Below are 17,904 nucleotides of genomic sequence, written 5' to 3'. Positions count from 1 at the left end.
TATGCAATAATTTCAAAAGGTTGGACAATTCTGATTCTGATGATATAATATATATATGCATATGTATAAATATATATATGTGAATGCTTGAGTTCATAAACAATGTGGCAGTGATATTTAATATAATAAACAAATTATTCGCTCATATATGTACGCGCATACAAATTAAATAATGACTCAGTATTTGGAGGAAAATATGACAAAAAGATTTTTGTGAACTGAACGTTAAGCAAAAAAAAAAAAAAACCAAATCTTTCAACTCTATTTTATTTTAATTTTTGCCTCGAAGTTTCTCATTTATATTAACCGGGAAGTTTATTGTGTGTACCGAAATTTCCCATAGTGATCTAGTAATCATATAACTGCGCGTACAACATATCCAACATTATCATAGCAATTTCAGATAATATATTCACCATAATATAAGAGAAAAATCGTTCAAACGGAAACTACAAAAAATAAACTCTTTTTTTTTTTTTTTTTTTTTTTTTTTTTTTTTTTTGCGGATAGTAGCTGCCGTCATTTTTCTAGTTGCAATTGTTTCTGGTGACCGGAATTAAGTTTAAAAAGTGTTATTGTTTATTACTAGCAAATAGTTGATATAGAAGAATACCTTTAGAGGAGTGCAAAATAAGAGATGTGGATGGAAGTAAAGTTCAAATGAGGTCATAATTAATTTGAAAGATAAATGAAAATGCATGTACATGCATTAACCATGAATGGCAGAGGTCTTTTACGCAAAGCAATAATCTAGATAGACAAAAAGTAGCTCTAAGTTAATACAAAAGATAACCACGAATAGCGGTAGCTTGGGAATGATTTTAAGCTTGAATATTAATAAGACGAGGTCAGAATTGCCATAATTATATGTGTGCTTCCGCATATTCTTCTCAAGACTGTGATGCTATACCTTCTCCACATTTCGAATATTATGCATTTCTATTATACAATAGACATTGGCAAAGGTCGTTCAATCGAATTCGTCTATCGTCTCTTAATAAAAATGTCACAATTAATCCTCCCCTATCAAATGAGATGAATCGATTGCTTTTAGTTAATTCAAAAATTGCAGCAATTTTATGAAAGAGAATATTTCAAATTATTATTGATTTGAAAAATTGAGTACATAGGGTTATCTCTACTGTCTAACAATGGGAATAAACAGATGGGAAGCACATTCGAATTAAGAGACAAAAAACTAAGCAAAGTTAGCGACTTAATTACTATATTACTTTAACAGCCGATTAGCAGAAAAATATATATATATATATAAATAAAAAAGTCAATTGTCGATTGGCATCCTGTTACGCAATTTTCCTTCCTTCACTTATTTGTCGCTATTTATTTATAATCACAAGTTCTATAGGTTCTGTTGTTGATTAATAAATTAATCGAACCTCTTTCTTTACTCTGATTAAGCTAAGACGGAATTAAAAATCAGGTGAAAACACTATAGGATAGGGCGCACCATTAAAGACCCTACATCACCTCGTTTAATACGCAATGATTCATATAACGACTTTTTAAAATAAGGTGTTATAAGGGGAGATGTCGAAAAAATTATACGATTTTTGAACAACTTTCAAAATTAGTTATCTTTGTGCTAAAGCACCGACCTGACTGTAGCAAATTGGGTCAAAATGTGTGAAAAAGTCCGAACGGTAGGTTGAGCGGCAGACAACAAGACAGAAAGACAGACAAACAGACATGCTTAGGTCGTTGCAAAAACTGATTCTGAATCGTTCGGCATAACAACAGGTGGCTCTATCTCAAGTCCCTCTGGGTGTTGCATACATCCACGCACACATAATATGTACAATATGTACTTGTGCGTCAAGCATAGTGTAGAGCACAATAAAACGAATTTTTCTTAACATCAGTGTAACATATACATTGTTAATATCCATTTTAGATGAGGCAACAACAACAACAACTACAGATATCGAGAAAGAGAATAAGAAATCTCTTAATAATTTGAAATTTTGTTCACTTAATGCTGACGAGAAATCGAAAGAGGTTTGCTTGGAGGAAAATACAAATACCGAAAATTATCTTACAAGTCCACAAAGGACACGTTCCCCCGAAATTGTGACTGAAAATAGTAACAACTTAAATAAAGTTAAGGCATCAAGTGACGTCACATCTACAACAAATACATTAACGCAGGGTTCTAACGCTGCGGATCCAACACGTTCCAACAAAAGCGTTATGAACAGTCACGTAACTGCCGCACAAAACGGACAAACAACTGTTGTTGGTCATCATCGTGGTTTCTCGCAACCTTCTGTCGCAGTGGCAGCCAGTACGGCTGGCGATCCATGGTTTTTACAATCAACTGGGCATCAAATGCCGCCTACAGCACCCCTACGTCACAATAAACGTCCTGCGCCACAACCTCAAACCACCGGCGGCTCTGTGGCTGTAAATGTTGCCACCAGTAATCCTAACAATATATTGATTAATGCCACCAGCACCAACATAGCTTTGCAGCAACAGTTAAGCCAATCCCAACCTCACATTGTGGCGCCACCAACAAATCTCTCCACCCACCATCACAATAATGTGGTAATAAATGTAATTAAAATTTAAAACAGAATTTTTTTTAACTAAATTAAAATTTTTTCTCTCAGAATCAACATCATCATCATAATGCTATCTCGCATGCTATAAGTAGTCATAATTTAATAACAAATGCCGGTGGTCTAATAACTTCCAATCATTCGCCGAAATCACCAAATCAGCAACTGCAACAACAACAACAGCAGCAGCAGCAGCTGCAGCACGTTAATCATATAATGTCCACATTTTCTCCAATTGGTACGACAATACCAGCGGGAACCACAACAGCTGTGGTCGGTGTTAGCCAACAACAGCAGCAGCAGCAACAGCACCAACAACAACAACAGCAACAGCAACATTTACAACATCTGCTTACAGCAACAGCAAGCAATTGCAACAACAATCTAATGTCTTCGTCATTAAACGCTGCGCACAGTGCTCTCTCTTTGCACGAGCGAGGCTTACCGCCCAAGAGCATAGGGCTGACAAGCAATGCGGGCGGTGGTAGCAATATGTTATTACATACCCAACAACCACATCCTAACCAACTTCAACATCAAAGTCAAACGTTAACGTTGGCGGTTAATGCACCAGCAAATAACGCCACAATAATGTCAACATCTTTACATAACTTTGATGTCAATGGTGGCGGTGCAGCGAACGCTACGCAAACTTGGACAAATTCATCGTTATCACCTACGACCGGTGTAGCACCAAATCATATAGTGGCCGCCATGCACGGTCAACAGCAATTGCAGAAAAAGTGTGAAGTTAAACTGAACGCTATGCCGTAAGTTTATTACGTAGTTGATACAAGAACGAAGAGATCATATTAAAATATTTACTCCCATCCCATAGTTGGTTCCACGGTAGCATTACTCGTGATGAGGCAGAACATTTGCTGCAACCACGTGAAGATGGTTTATTTCTGGTGCGTGAATCGACAAATTTTCCAGGCGATTACACCCTATGTGTTTGTTTCCAAGGTAAAGTGGAGCATTATCGCGTCAAATATTTAGAAAACAAACTAACAATTGACGATGAAGAGTACTTTGAAAATTTAGGACAACTAGTAGCGGTAAGTAGCATAGTATATGAATTCGCAACTTATTGTAAACGTAAGAGTTCATGCTTATTAGCATTACGAAGCGGACGCTGATGGCCTATGCACTCAGCTTATTAAATGTTTACCGAAAGAAGGTAAACAAGAGTTTTGCATCAACTCAAAGGATTTCATTGATAAAGGCTGGGTGATACCGGAAGCTGACTTACAGTTGCGCGAGAGCATAGGAAAAGGAGAATTTGGGGACGTGATGTTGGGCATCTTACGTAATGAAAAAGTCGCCGTTAAAATGTTAAAAGATGAAGGAGCTGTGCAAAAATTCTTAGCAGAAGCTTCTGTAATGACGTAAGTCATTTCGATTAATAAAAAATGAAAAAATTTTATGTTAACCAATAAAATTTATTAAATAAACGGGGCAGCACTTTGGAACACGAGAACCTAGTAAAGTTCATCGGTTTAGTTTTCACCAGCAAACATCTTTATCTGGTTACCGAATACATGAGCAAAGGATCGCTGGTTGATTATCTTAGATCGCGGGGACGACAGCACATAACAAAGAAAGACCAAATTAATTTTGCTTAGTAAGTCTCTAACGTACACACAAAAGAGAATGTAAAGCGTTTCATTTGCCAATTATGTATTTTTGTAAATTATAGCGACACTGCCTCGGGTATGGAATATTTGGAAGCGAAAAAAGTGGTGCATCGCGATTTAGCGGCCCGCAATGTTTTAATATCTGAAGAATGCGTAGCAAAGGTATCTGATTTTGGCTTAGCGCGCGAAGAATGTTATAATCTAGATGTGGGCAAATTGCCTATCAAATGGACTGCACCCGAAGCTTTAAAGAATAGTGTAAGTTGCCATCGTAATAAATTAATTTAATTATACTTTTTTAAAGTGGTTTCTTTTTTTTTTACCTTTTAGCGTTTCTCCAATAAATCTGATATGTGGAGTTTTGGCATTTTATTATGGGAAATCTATTCATTTGGTCGTGTTCCTTATCCAAGAATTGTAAGTGAATTGTAAATTAAAAACAAATGAGAATATTATAGCTGACCTAGGGCAACAATTAGGTATTCTCGACCGCTCGCCTCATTCAATGATGCATTTATTTATTTTCATGATAAAATATTAAAAATTGTGCCTTAATTCCTAACGGTGTCCAAATTTAGCAAAATTAATCTTCTTGTCAAGCACATTATTAATCACACGTCATCCGCCTGAATGGCCAGATAGGTTAAGTATCTCGACTAACAACAACCGAATGGTCGTGGGTTCAAATCTCAAGTGCGGTAGATTTTTCAATAAAGCCGACAGCCTCTAGATGTTAGTAGTGTAATCGTTTGCTCTTTGAGTTTATTTCGCTGATTAGATGAGTTATAAAAATAATGACAATAATATTCACACCAATAAATCGTTTTTTACAATTTACACATTGTTGCTTATTTTTCACGAGTGTCCTTATACGAAGTGAGATCCGCAAAACAGATCTCGTTCTGAATCCAAATATGGTGCAGTCAACTTCTTTTGCAAATTACTATTATAGACAAATTTTCATCATAAAATATGAAGAAATTGTACGGATTATCAAATTACTGCTCTGGACTCATGCTCAATGTAAAATAGTAAGTAGTAGATTTTTTTGCCATATAAAGGCTCGTCTTTCGCAGGATGGTCGTATAAAAGGGGGGCTCAAAGTATCGATCCATCTGAATTGTTCACATCGATCTAGTATGAAATAAATATATATAAAAAATATATATAAATATGAAATAATGTTTTTCAGCGTATTTTGTGGAATAATTTTGTAAATTACAATTACGCGCGAATTTTTACAAAAAAAGGCGTTATGGTCGTAGAAATAGTCTGATCCCATCTGTTTTTATCTCTGGTCCGAAACATGCCAACGTAACAAATTTCATAGGCATAACTCAAAAATTTTGGCTTGTAGGTTAAGTACAAAAGTGCGTGGACGGACGGGCAAGCGGGCGTCGATTGGTGTAATAAAAGCTGTATCTGCCTTACGCTTTTCTGGATGTTAGGTAAATCCGCACAATAATGCTGCATCACAAATAGCGTAGAGCATAAAAGGAAAGAATTTGTGTCCGGCTTGAGCCGAATCTGTAAATATTTAGTACTCGCCTTTGCTCATTATTAAATTGAATTGAAAATAATATATATATATATATATATATATATATATATCCTTATCCGACATAGGAGTAAGCTACAGGCAACAGTGCAAAAAATTGGAAACGATATTTGCGTACCCTTTCTTATTTATAACTTGTTACAATCCACACCATTTGTGGAACTGCGTATATTAAGATGCGGATCTATGTAACACACTTGATTTAGAATCATTTCCTTAATCGATCTAACCTCATTTATTGTTCTATGTTTTACAGTGAAAATTGATCAGTAGAAGAAATGTAGCATTAAAATTAACCCTAGGAAATTTGGATCACAGAGGCCTTCTTTTTATATATAAACGCTTAGCCAGCCTTTTTATGACGGAAAAGTTTTGCTTTTTATGACGAAGACAACTGAGAAGCAATAAAATTTTTGCTAAGTAAATTAAGTTTGCGAAATTTGGACCATGTCGTTTGAAGTTTTGACCATCCTCCATTATGAAAACTTTCATGAAAAGTATGCCTTTACATAAACGTTATGAATAATTTTTGGAGTGTTATCCTGAAAATGAACGAATTACAAATCTTAGGCAGTGGTTTTACTTCTGTTTTCGATGTGGTCTGGCTTGACTGATACTTGAACTTGATAGGTAGGCAGATTTTGTTAATGATAAATTTAAAGCTCGAAGCTATAAACCAAAAGTTGTTGAATAATCCAAGTCATAACATGTCGGTGAATGAGTCCCACGTCTAAATAAGAAAACATTTTTTGCAAACATCATTGCAAACATCAGCATTATTCATCAGCGTAGTCTCCTTTAAGAATGATACAGTAAGACGAACGCTTCTTTAGCATTTCTTTCTGCAATTCATCAAGACATTTAATCGAAGTCGTTTTCCATGGAGGCTTACAAACAGGTAATAGTCGCTGCGGTACAAATCTGAAGAAAAAAATAGTAGCAATTCGAATTTGAATTCGTTAGATATTGGCGTCGTAGCCATCACGTAACATATTGATGTTTCTGAGTAAACGTGGCGGCAGCCAGTTAGGAAACGCCCTTCTTATGCCCAAGTTTGCAGGCAAAGTAGTGAAAGTACTGCCTGCTAACATCTTTAAAATGTCGACAATCTTTTGCAACTTTTCTCTTCGATTATCGAGAATAATTTTCAGGATTTTTTGCATTCTGGTATAAGCACCACTCTGAGACGCTCACGGCGTTCCGCTTCATCAGTGTCTGTAATATATTGTTTAAAACCAACAAACCGCCGATAAAAAATTGATTTCGATAGGGAAAACTTACCGAAATACTTTTCAAGTAAAATCTTGTTTTTCTATCACAAACATCTCTCTATCTGTCATGCAACACAGGAAATTCGGATTCTTTCATTATTTTCAAAACGAAGAAAGTAAGTCATTAAACCCATTGCAACTCGTAAAGGAACAATCGAGACGATGTGAAATTTTGACGGATGTGGCATTTTTTAAGAATGACATCGTTTTTTATGATAGAAGTAATATATATGTGTCAGTTCCGGGACTAATTAAGCTATGTGTTACGAACCTTACAAAACTGCTTTCCGCTTAAATTAAGTACCACTTTAAAACTTGCTATAAATATTAATCAAAACCATATGAAAACAAGTGAACACATTGTAGTCGGGCAACACCGACCGTTACACACCCTACATCATTTCGCCTAGTACAATTTTTCTCTCAATACACATTATTATCATGCAAACCCATTTTTTTCAAAAAGGCCCATATATGTTAGAGTCCAAAAATATAGACCTAAGTGTTCCAAATTCCCTACCGTTCATTTTTTTGTTCAATCGTTACTATGAATTAATTTTTGTCATAATATGTTAAAATTTACGCCTTTTTCCAAACATATTACATATGAGATATTCTATATGGAGTGGGACAATGGAATAGACTCAGGTTCACTTAAGTTTTATATTTAATTATCGTCATGAGCCAATTTGCATCGTAAGGGTTTTCTTGTCATGAAAATCCTTATGTGTGCAAAAAATGGACCTACATGATCCAAATTCGGTAAAATTTATTTCTGTTTCAATTTACTATTATCAGCCAATATTTGACCTTTTTACCATATAAAGATTCAGTTTTCTTAGGAACCGTCATGTCAGAGGGGGTTTAAAAACTTGTCCAACATTTTCAAATAAATTTAGAACGCCGAAATACTGTTGTTTAACCGCTTTTATCGATAAATTTTGAAAATTACAATTTTTTTCCATATAACGAGTTTTCAGAATAGGGCCTTATGTGGGGAGTGGTCGAAAAGGTTGTCCGGTCAAAATCATTTTCAATAATGTTTTTCGCTGGGCAAAGCATGTCAGTAAACCAACTTTCATCAAAATATCTCAAACATTGCGACCTATAGCATGAATACAAATTCACATAGACTGTTATCAGACGGCCAGACAGACAGACACGCTTAGATCAATTCAGATAATGATTCTAAATCGATCAGTATAATAAAAGCTGAGTTTATCTTGAGCTCTTCTGCGTGTTACATACATCCACACTAGCTTACTACAATTTGCACCACAAGTGGTGTAGGGTATAGTAAGAGTATATGAAAATATTTCCAGATTGGTCCATCCATCATTAGCAAAGCATATGTTTTATTTATTTTTCCTTCCAAAGCAAGTAAACCAACCAATAATGAATGAAGCTTCTGCTAATATAGGTTTGCTTGCTTGAAACATTCAGATATCATCAAGGAGACTATTGGGCGAAATTCCGTTCGCTCGTCCGTCCATTATCATTTGCCCACTAAAATTGAGAAAAATAGCTTATTTTGTTCGTGTTCGTATACAAATTACCTATATTTGGCGAACCGCTGTACTTTTTTTTATTTTCTTTACATATTAAATTATCGTGAAAGAGTAAGTAAATTTTTACCTTAAATCGAATATAATTTTTTATATGCTTTTCTAGCCGTTAGCTGATGTCGTTAAGCATGTAGAAGTAGGCTACAAAATGGAGGCACCTGAAGGTTGTCCTCCGGAAATCTATGAAATGATGCGACAAGCATGGGACTTAAATCCAGCAAAACGACCTACATTTGCCGATTTAAAAGTGAAATTATTATACATGAAAAATGCCACTGCGTGAAGTATAGAGATATAGAATGAAAAATGGGCAAACAATTTGCAGCTATATAAAAACAACAACAACAAAAAAAGGAATAACACCAATAACAGCTATCAATTCCACCCTAAATATACAGCAGCTATTATTAACATTATTATATTTTATATAATAGTTTAATTGAAAATAAAAAAATGTGCGAAGAGAAAGAAAGAGTATAGAGTTTTTACAAAAAACAAACACACGCACTTACACATATAAAAACTTAATTTATACAACCAAATCAGATAATAAAAGTAAAAAAGCGAAGTGAGAACTAAAAATTAAATAATAGACATCATACAGTTACCATAACAATTCTTTAAAAGTATAATAAGAAAAAAAAAAGGAAAAAACCCAACAACAACAACAACAACAACAACAGCAAGAACAGAGAAGTATGTAAAAAGCCTTAATATAAATAAACTTTATATCCAAAATAATTTTGTAAAAAAAAATAAAAAAAAATTTAATTTTTACACAAAGCAAAAAATCAGAGAAATAAAATATAAAGGCTCTACACTACACAGTGCTCCTCTTTACTTAATAACGCAACAATATACACAATAACGACAGCAATAGCAATACGATCATCCTACAACACTTATTATATCACTCTCATTCGTGTAACGTCGTAAACAATTATAAAAAATGTTGCATTCTTTAATATTTTGTTATTCATATAACTTTTTTAATCAATTCATCTCTCTATTTCCTCCACACCTTTCAAATCTTTTTATCCCGCTTTGTCACAGAAACGTTCTGCAAAGTAATCCGTTTAGATATTAAGTTGAATTTTTGTGTCTTTGTCTTTTGTTGTAATTGTAGTTTTAAGAAAAAAAATTTTTCTTTTAAAAAAAAAAAAAAACTTAAAATAATTCCTTAATTTAAATAGTTTCTCAATTAAGTGTTAATACTTTTTGTTTTATCTTTATATAGGCGAGAAAAGGAAAGGGAAGAAAAGAAAGAAAAAACCTATTATTGTAAAAGCTAAATATAAAATTTTACGGCGGCTAAGACACATGTTGTTTAAAATAATCATTTAAAAATTTATAAATAAAATTTTCTAAAAAAATTTTTTTTGGAAAAGCCCGACCCTGCTTTTACTGGCACAAACTAATTTCTTTTTAGTTTTTTTTTTTTAGCATGAAGAAATCTTTTTATAAATAATTTGTGTTTACATAAAAATATTTATATTAAAGTTTAAGAGAAAAATTTATTTCATTTTATAAATTTACCCAAATTTTAATATTAATTTATCCGTTGTCCTTTTAATAACATCATTAAAACTTCCTTCAAACGTTTATAAAAAAAAAAAAATCACACATAATAATAATACACAAGTTTACACAAAATTTAAAAATTTTTCTTTTGTTTTATTTCCCATTCTCCTCTAATAATATTTAGAAGCAAGCATTGAATAAAAGTAAAGAAAAACTTATACTGATCTTCCTTTTACTGAAAATTCCTTTTCAATCAAAAAAGTAAAAAAAAAAAAGTACAGATTATCAAAATTCAAGTTAAATGTGTTAACAAAAAAAAAATTAAAAGACAGAAAAAATTTAATAAAACTATGAAAATATCGATGTTCGGCAAGTTATAAAGAAATTTTTCGAAAAGTACTTAAAATACATAATTACAGACCATATACTTCCACTTGCACTCGTGAAGAAGCATCATAAAAAAAATAAAAGCTTTTAAATATAATTAAAAATTTAGTGTTAAAAACTGTAAGAATTAACAGAACAAGCGAAGTTTTATTAAGTTTGGCGATGAACTGCAGCCAGCAGGCCACGATTTCAACGCTTAATTGCGAAGTAATGCGTTGCAAAAGATATTCGGTAAGTATTCCTACATGACATTTCCAATATAATCTTGGATTCTATGAAGATATATCTTTCGCGTAAGAAATATCCTGAATCTGGCTGGGGAAGAAGTAGCTTTGAAACGGAAAAAAATCAGCCACACCCATATCGGGCCTGTACAAGGTTTCTTGGGTCAAATTTCGTTTATGTAAGTTTTTCGCAAACAACTTCTCCGCAGCAATGGTTTCGGTCAAAACCTTATAAACGGGCTTGGAAGATGCCTTCATTTGTTGTGTCAATTCTCTACGAATATCGGCCAGTTTTTCGGTTTAATCGGGTAGGGAGTAGTCGGAAAAATGATCCAATTTCCAACAGCGCACATCGTTGAGCTAGAACGCATCATCAAAATACCTCAAAAAATGCAATCTTTAGGTTGAGCTTTAAAACGGAGGGCGTTATATAAATCCGCACAAACCAACGTACTTTTGTGTCACAAGCGGCTTGGGATGAAAATATACTCGAAGAAGGCCGACAATTAAACATCTTACATCACTTCAACTAATTCTTCATTTATTTTCCAGCTAATTCGTTTATCAAATTATTCTTGTTCAAGCACGCTACTTTACGAGTCTAGTGTTCAATATAATATGAACTTTCAATTATAGTCAACGGTAATATATTTAATTTTCTAGTAGTTAATGAGCCTTTAACAACTGTTACAAACCCATTTTCACCATTAATTATTACAAATAGTACCTTGCCTTTGCAAAAATTATATAATTTCCACATCTAGTCCAAATTTTTCACAGCAATTTAAAATGCCAAAACACTGTCGTTGAAATATATTTATCGAGAAATTTTGAAAATTGCAACATTTATTTACATAATGATTTTTCGAAACAAGACATCCGAGAAGTGGTTGAAAAATCGTCTGATCTAATCCATTTTCAGTACGAGTCGGCCTTGGACCAACATGTCAGTATACCAAATTTTATTAGGATATTTAAAAATTGAATATAAACCGTACATTGTTGGAAAGATCGTTTATCAAGGATTCGGCGGACGTTAATTTCATTTTTCGCTGCACTTGGTTCTGTCACAGTGACCTTCGGAATATTGTCTAAATTAGTTCACATACAACGAAGTTTCTAAATATCAAAAAAAATGTTTCCAAAGTAAAATGAATATACACTGCACACCGTTAGAAAGGCTAGGGTTCACAGTATATTAATTCAGTTTTTTCGCAGTACTTGGTTTGGCTACAGTGACCTTCCTGTTAAGTACAAAAAATTCAACAATTTTTCTAAATATAAACAAAAAATTTTCCGAAGAAAACTGAATATATGCACAGTTGGAAGGGCTATTGATCAAAGGTTCACGGGACATTAGTTTCTTGTTTGAATACAATGATCTTCTAAAGCAATTTTTAAAGTATCAAAAAAAATTCTTTGTTAGAAAATTGAGCGTATACTGCACACCACTGGAAAAGTTATTGATCAAGGATTCACGTATTCAATTTTTCGCAAAACTTTGTTTTGCCACTGTAGCTAAATAAACTGTTGATCTTTCAGTAAAAATCTTTTCATATCAACTTTTAGTTAATTAATATAAATACATGCGAGAATAGAGTCCAGCTCAAGAGGGTCTTTTTTCTCCGCTAGATAGTAGATAGGAACAGATCCCTTATATAGTTTTATGTAGGTTTGTACCTTGAAGGCGTAACCCCACGGTACTCTGTGGCACGCGAGGTTTCTTGACAAACGATAACCAACACCCCGAAGTAGTAGGACTAATTGGTAAGCGTCGAGACCTAGGGAAACAATTATTGCATAGCTTTCCACGAAACTTTGAGGTAATCACAGTCACCACGATACCCCCAATTGGCGGTACCCAGCAACCAGGTAAGAAAGCATTCATCCCTATAGTCAGATGGTGGTACATCTTCGGAGGAATCCCACTTTTGGGCTACCTTACTCTTGCCTTTGGACCACACCACACATCCCGAAAGGCCATCCAAATACTATGCTTTCTTGAGGAAATAATGCTTCCAAGGTTGTTATTACACAGTACACACACAACTGTGCCCCAGCGCTCTTAAATATGGCTGACCATCAAAACTTGAATGAGTTTGTTGACCTTCATAAAAAAAAACCAAAGGGAGAAATTAGAAAAAAGCCTTCTTACGATACAGTTTTTAGGCTTCCAAGAAAAACACCTTTCGCCAGGTTATAGATAGCAAACTTTAAACCCTTCTTTGTCGTTGGCCGTGCAACTCTCGAAAGTGACAACCATAACAGCAACTGTCAATATTTATAGAGACAGAAAACATGAGGGTTTCGGTGCATCTATGATCTATGATTCCGGTCCCCCATAAGTAGTGACAGAAAAAATCTCGTTAGTCCATTCATGCTTGTCACTAATTAGATGACGAAATATTTGGCTATTTTTTTTATTTGTTTATTATATCAGCGATATTACAATTTTATATCTCTCTATATTATCTTAACTTATTATAAAAATTTTAAGAACTTATGTGTATAATACAGATTATGCAGAGTTGTAACGAGTCTTCTTGGGCAGGGTAGAAACTCAGCCACTCCAAGGTTCGTTGGAAGACAATTTATATGAAACAAAATGTTCTGGACCTTCGGGGATGTTCTTATATATTCTTTTATTGGTATACGAGATTACAAGTGGTTTTGTAGAGGGTTGGCAAGGAACCAGCGAGGTGACCTGACGAGCGATTTGGCGCACACGTGGCTAGAGGGCTTTTTTTACTTTTCTCGTACTATCGCGGATTACCTAGGTGGTTATGGCTCACTTGAGGCGTCTATGACCGGTTTGATGCACACGTCGTTGGAGATCGCGGTTTACTCAGGCGGCTATGACACAAATTGCTTAGATGTGATTCTATCGTTTGTGCGTTTTGCCTGATCGTATGTGCTTATGCATTGTAAAGCGTAAGGGTTCCTACGTGATTACATTGCCTAACGGCGTTTATACAGTAATGTACATTGCTATATGTAATTCTGTAATCTATGCGTTTTGCAAGGTTGTGTGTGCGTATACATTTCAAAGCATAAGGGTTTCTACGTGATTATGTGGCCTAACGGCGTTTACACAGTAGTTTTTTTTTTTTTTTTTGCTCTGCGGGCAGGAGGTACAAAATCCTCAAAAGATACTGCTAGTTCTTGGTAGCAGCAAATACGACTTCTACGTACTAAAAACTACCCCCCCACACACACAACCACCACTCTCCCCCACACAGTAGAGTATAATGTTGTATGCGTTTCTACAGTATATGTTTATACATTTTACGCATACGGGTTTCTGTATGTTGATGTACATTGCTGTAATCTATGCGTTTGGCATGATCGTGTGTGCTTATCCCTTATTTTTCTACCTAAGTGTTTATCCCTGTGTGTATGTTTTGTATAGCCTAACGGCGTTTATACATTTTCCTAGAGGTTTCTATGCCAATGTACAGTTTGTGCGCTGTCATATGTGCTTATGCATTTTAAACAAAGTTAAACCTGTTTTTATACTTGTGCGTGTGTTTACATGTTTTACATATTCTATACAATTTAGCCATTCCATACATATTACATTCATTCTGACGATTTCATACCTATTTTACACTTGTGCCTGTGTTTATATATTTTGCATATTCTATACATTTTAGCCTGTGTTTATATATTTTGCTGAAGGGGGCTGTTCATCTACCAGCAGAAAGACTTGCACGGACAAATCGGACAACTCCCAGTTGGAGGGCGTCTGAGCAATTTTTCTGTAGTGGAAGGGGGAGAAGAGGTCGATCTGGTCCCTGATTGTGGCTGGAACGCGTTTTCTTAATAGCCACTGTCCGTAGGCCTCCACTAAGCGATCCTTTAGCCACCTCCCGGGTGCCAAACGTTGGTAGTCGCGGCTACATATCTCTACGTTTGCGTACGTGACGAAATGGCGATCCATTTTGCCCTTCATTTTTTCCTCTTTTTAATATACCACTTTTATTTTGATCTGCCTACGTCGCGCGTCTCACTAGAAGTGTCGATTAAATCGCTCTCATCATGTACGAGCTACTAACGGGACTTCTGTTTGTGCGTAGTAGCCTTGATTACATGCGTGTATCAGTGATGTTGTGTTTCTCGTATGTGTGCGTGGTAGCCTTTGCTTTGTATGCGTGTATTTGCTACGTAGCGTTTCTCATGTATGTGCGTAGTAGCCTTTGCTTTGCATGCGTGTGCTGTCCAGCGAGGTTTCTCGTGTGTGTGCGTGGTAGCTTTTGCTTTGTATGCGTGTATTTGCTACGTAGCGTTTCTCATGTATGCGCGTAGTAGCCTTTGCTTGCATGCGTGTGCTGTCCAGCGGTGTTTCTCGTGTGTGCGCGTGATATTTTTTGCTTTGCATGCGTGTATTTCTTGTTGTTTTTCTTTCCTTCCGTTAGATTTGCCGGTATAACCATTGATTCCGGCGTCGTAATTCTCTTGCTGTTTTACTTGTTTGTTTGCATATCTCTTGGCATATACATTTTGTTTTACCCTGCGTTTTTTTGTTCTTTTTTTTTGCTATTCATTTTTTTCCTGTTGTTTCGTTTTCTTCTATTCTTTGTTTCTACGGTTTTCTTTTCTTTTCTTATGGTTTTTTTGTTTTTTTTTCCTTTGGGGTTTTTTTTTTTGGTTTTGTGTACACTTGTGATATTTCCTTTAGCATCTCTGTGGGTTTCTTTTCGTTTTTTACTTTTTTTTTTCTCTAACGGCGCGTGTAAGCCGATGATGCTGTTGCTGCAGTTGTTGGGGTCGTACCTGCGATGATAGTGTGCTGATCGTGTCGTTGACGATACTGCTGTTGTAATGGCTGCTGCTGATGTTTTACCTGTTTTTGGGGAAGGCGCCATGTTGAGGCTGTACATGCTACTGATGAGTTATTTGCTGTGGGTGGTGTGAGGTGTTGAGGCTGGATTTACTGCTGCTGTATTATCTAGTGTGGGTGATGTGAAGTTTTCGGGCTGCACATGCTGCTGATGATTTGTCTGCGGTAGGTGATGTGAGGTGTTGACGCTAGGTTTACTGCTGCTGTGTTAACTGCTGTGGGTGATGTGAAGTGATGAGACGTGCTGCTGAGGCGTTGTCTGCTGAGGCTGCACATACTGCTGATGATTTCCGTTTGTCTTATTTCCTGTTTCCACTATGCTTTCCACGAGATTTCCCTCACGTTTTTTTTTCCTTTTTTTTTGCAATGTTCTTTTTTTTTTAGTATTCTCTTTAATTTTCTTAATGTTCTTTTTTTTTTGATGTTCGTGTATTCTCGTTGATTTTCTTAGTGGTTTTTTTTTTTAATCTCTTTTCCTTTTGTATTTTTTTTTGATTTTCTTAGTGTTTCTTTTTTTTTGTTTTTTTTTTCATCCATCTATCTTAGAAATTGCCTGAACTGGCGGCTTATAAATTGTTTTCCGTTAGCTGTAATGAAAACCTTCCGGGCTCCGAACCGAGCTAGGATTTTTTCTCTGAAGGCTTTTATCAATGTGGCGGTGGTGGCCTGACGTAACGGAACAATTTCCGTCCACTTGGTGAATTTGTCGGCAAATACCAGGGCCATATTGCAGCCGGTGGTTGAACGCGGTAGGGTTCCTTTAAATTCAGCACTCACCGTGCACCAAGGCCCCTCAGGTAATCGCGTTAGCATCATTTCCGCCGGTTTTTGCTGACTTATTTTGTATCGTTGGCAGGATTCGTACCCGTGCACATACTTAGCTATGTGCCTGAACATCCCGGGTCAGTAGTAGCGCTGAAAGATGCGAGCCGCTGTTTTCCGGATCCCTAGAGAGCCAGCGGTTGGTGCATCATGATTTTCAAACAGTACCCGCTTCCTCTCCTCACTTGGAATGCATAGCTTCCACGGATTCTCATCCTCGTCGCAGATTACTGGCGGCGTGTGGCGATATAACTTGTTGTTGATTATCTTGAAGTCGGGGTATTTCGAGGGTTCCGCTAAAACTCGTTGCATCAATTTGGTCAACCATGGACATTGTGTTGTCGCGTAGATAGCTCGATGTAGCTCTTCTGCTCCTTGCATGGGCTGTCGCGACAGTGTGTCCGCGATGACGTTGTGTTTATCCTTCCGGTACTCGACCTCGTATGAGAATTGTTGCAGTTCAAGCGCCCACCGAGCGACACGACCTGTTGGATTCTCCATCGAGTTTAGACACTTGAGAACTTGGTGGTCGGTGGTGATTCTGAAGTGGTAACCCTCCACGTAGGGTCTGAATTTCCTGACGGCCCAAATTATGGCCAGGCACTCTTTTTCCGTGGCCGAGTAGTTGCCCTCTGCTCCACGTAACCGCCTGCTTGCGTATGCTATGATTCGTTCCATGCACTCCTGCTCTTGGGTTTAGGCGGCCCCTAACCCCACGTTGCTCGCATCCGTTTGGATGCTGAATTGCTGATTAAAAGCCGGGCACGCCAACACGAACGCTTCCGTTAGTTTCCGCTTCAGCTCGTCGAACGCCTTTTGCTGTTCCTTACCCCAGTTCCAGCGAGATTTCTTTTTCAGTAGCTGACTTAGCGGGTGGATTGTTTCCGTTTAGTCGGACACGAATCTCCGATACTATGATGCCGCGCCAAGGCAGCGGCGTAACTCTCGGATGTTGCTCGGGGGTTTGAGGTTTCTGATGGCCGCTATCTTTTCGGGGTCCGTGCTGATGCCGCTTGCGGTCACTAAGTGTCCCAGGTATTGCAATCCTTTCTGGAAGAACTTGCACTTGTCCCTGTTGACGGCGAGGTTCGCGCTTCGGAGGCGTTCAAACACCCTCTGCAGGTGTTGTTGGTGTTCACCGACACTTTTGCTTATGACGATTATGTCGTCCAGATAGGCGAAAGCAAAGGGGTCCATCTCGAGCCCAATGGCACGGTCGAGCGCACGTTGGAACGTTGCAGGTTCTGAGTGGAGGCCGAACGGCATGACTCGCCACTGGTACAGGCGCCGCCCTGGAACGGTGAATGCGGTATACTTCTTGATGTTGGGGTGGACGGGGATCTGCCAGTACCAGTTCTTCAGGTCAATCGTACTGATGCACTTTGCCTGGCGCAGTTTATCCAGGATGTGCTCTATTCGGGGGAGCGGGTACGCATCTGGGATCGATCGACTGTTTAACACCCTGTAGTCCATGCACAATCTCCACTCACAGTTCCGCTT

General features: G+C 36.8%; 1 protein-coding gene across 1 annotated transcript in view; it reads left to right on the top strand.

The window, feature by feature from the left end:
• The window catches only part of LOC119642812 (putative uncharacterized protein DDB_G0293878), a 31,108-nt gene extending 22,052 nt beyond the window's left edge, over positions 1 to 9,056 (top strand). The window contains exons 2-9 of the mRNA XM_038042091.1: positions 1,913 to 2,565; positions 2,631 to 3,349; positions 3,418 to 3,637; positions 3,699 to 3,967; positions 4,042 to 4,203; positions 4,279 to 4,474; positions 4,547 to 4,633; positions 8,717 to 9,056. Of these exons, the coding sequence (XP_037898019.1) occupies positions 1,913 to 2,565; positions 2,631 to 3,349; positions 3,418 to 3,637; positions 3,699 to 3,967; positions 4,042 to 4,203; positions 4,279 to 4,474; positions 4,547 to 4,633; positions 8,717 to 8,893 (2,483 nt within the window). The 3' untranslated portion in view covers positions 8,894 to 9,056. The remainder of the gene's footprint in view (positions 1 to 1,912; positions 2,566 to 2,630; positions 3,350 to 3,417; positions 3,638 to 3,698; positions 3,968 to 4,041; positions 4,204 to 4,278; positions 4,475 to 4,546; positions 4,634 to 8,716) is intronic.
• Positions 9,057 to 17,904: the final 8,848 nt, after the last annotated feature.

This window comes from Glossina fuscipes, unplaced genomic scaffold, assembly GCF_014805625.2.
Source record: "Glossina fuscipes isolate IAEA_lab_2018 unplaced genomic scaffold, Yale_Gfus_2 257, whole genome shotgun sequence".
In the NCBI taxonomy this organism is placed as follows: Eukaryota; Metazoa; Arthropoda; class Insecta; order Diptera; family Glossinidae; genus Glossina; species Glossina fuscipes.
This window is presented reverse-complemented; position numbering and strand designations above follow the sequence as displayed.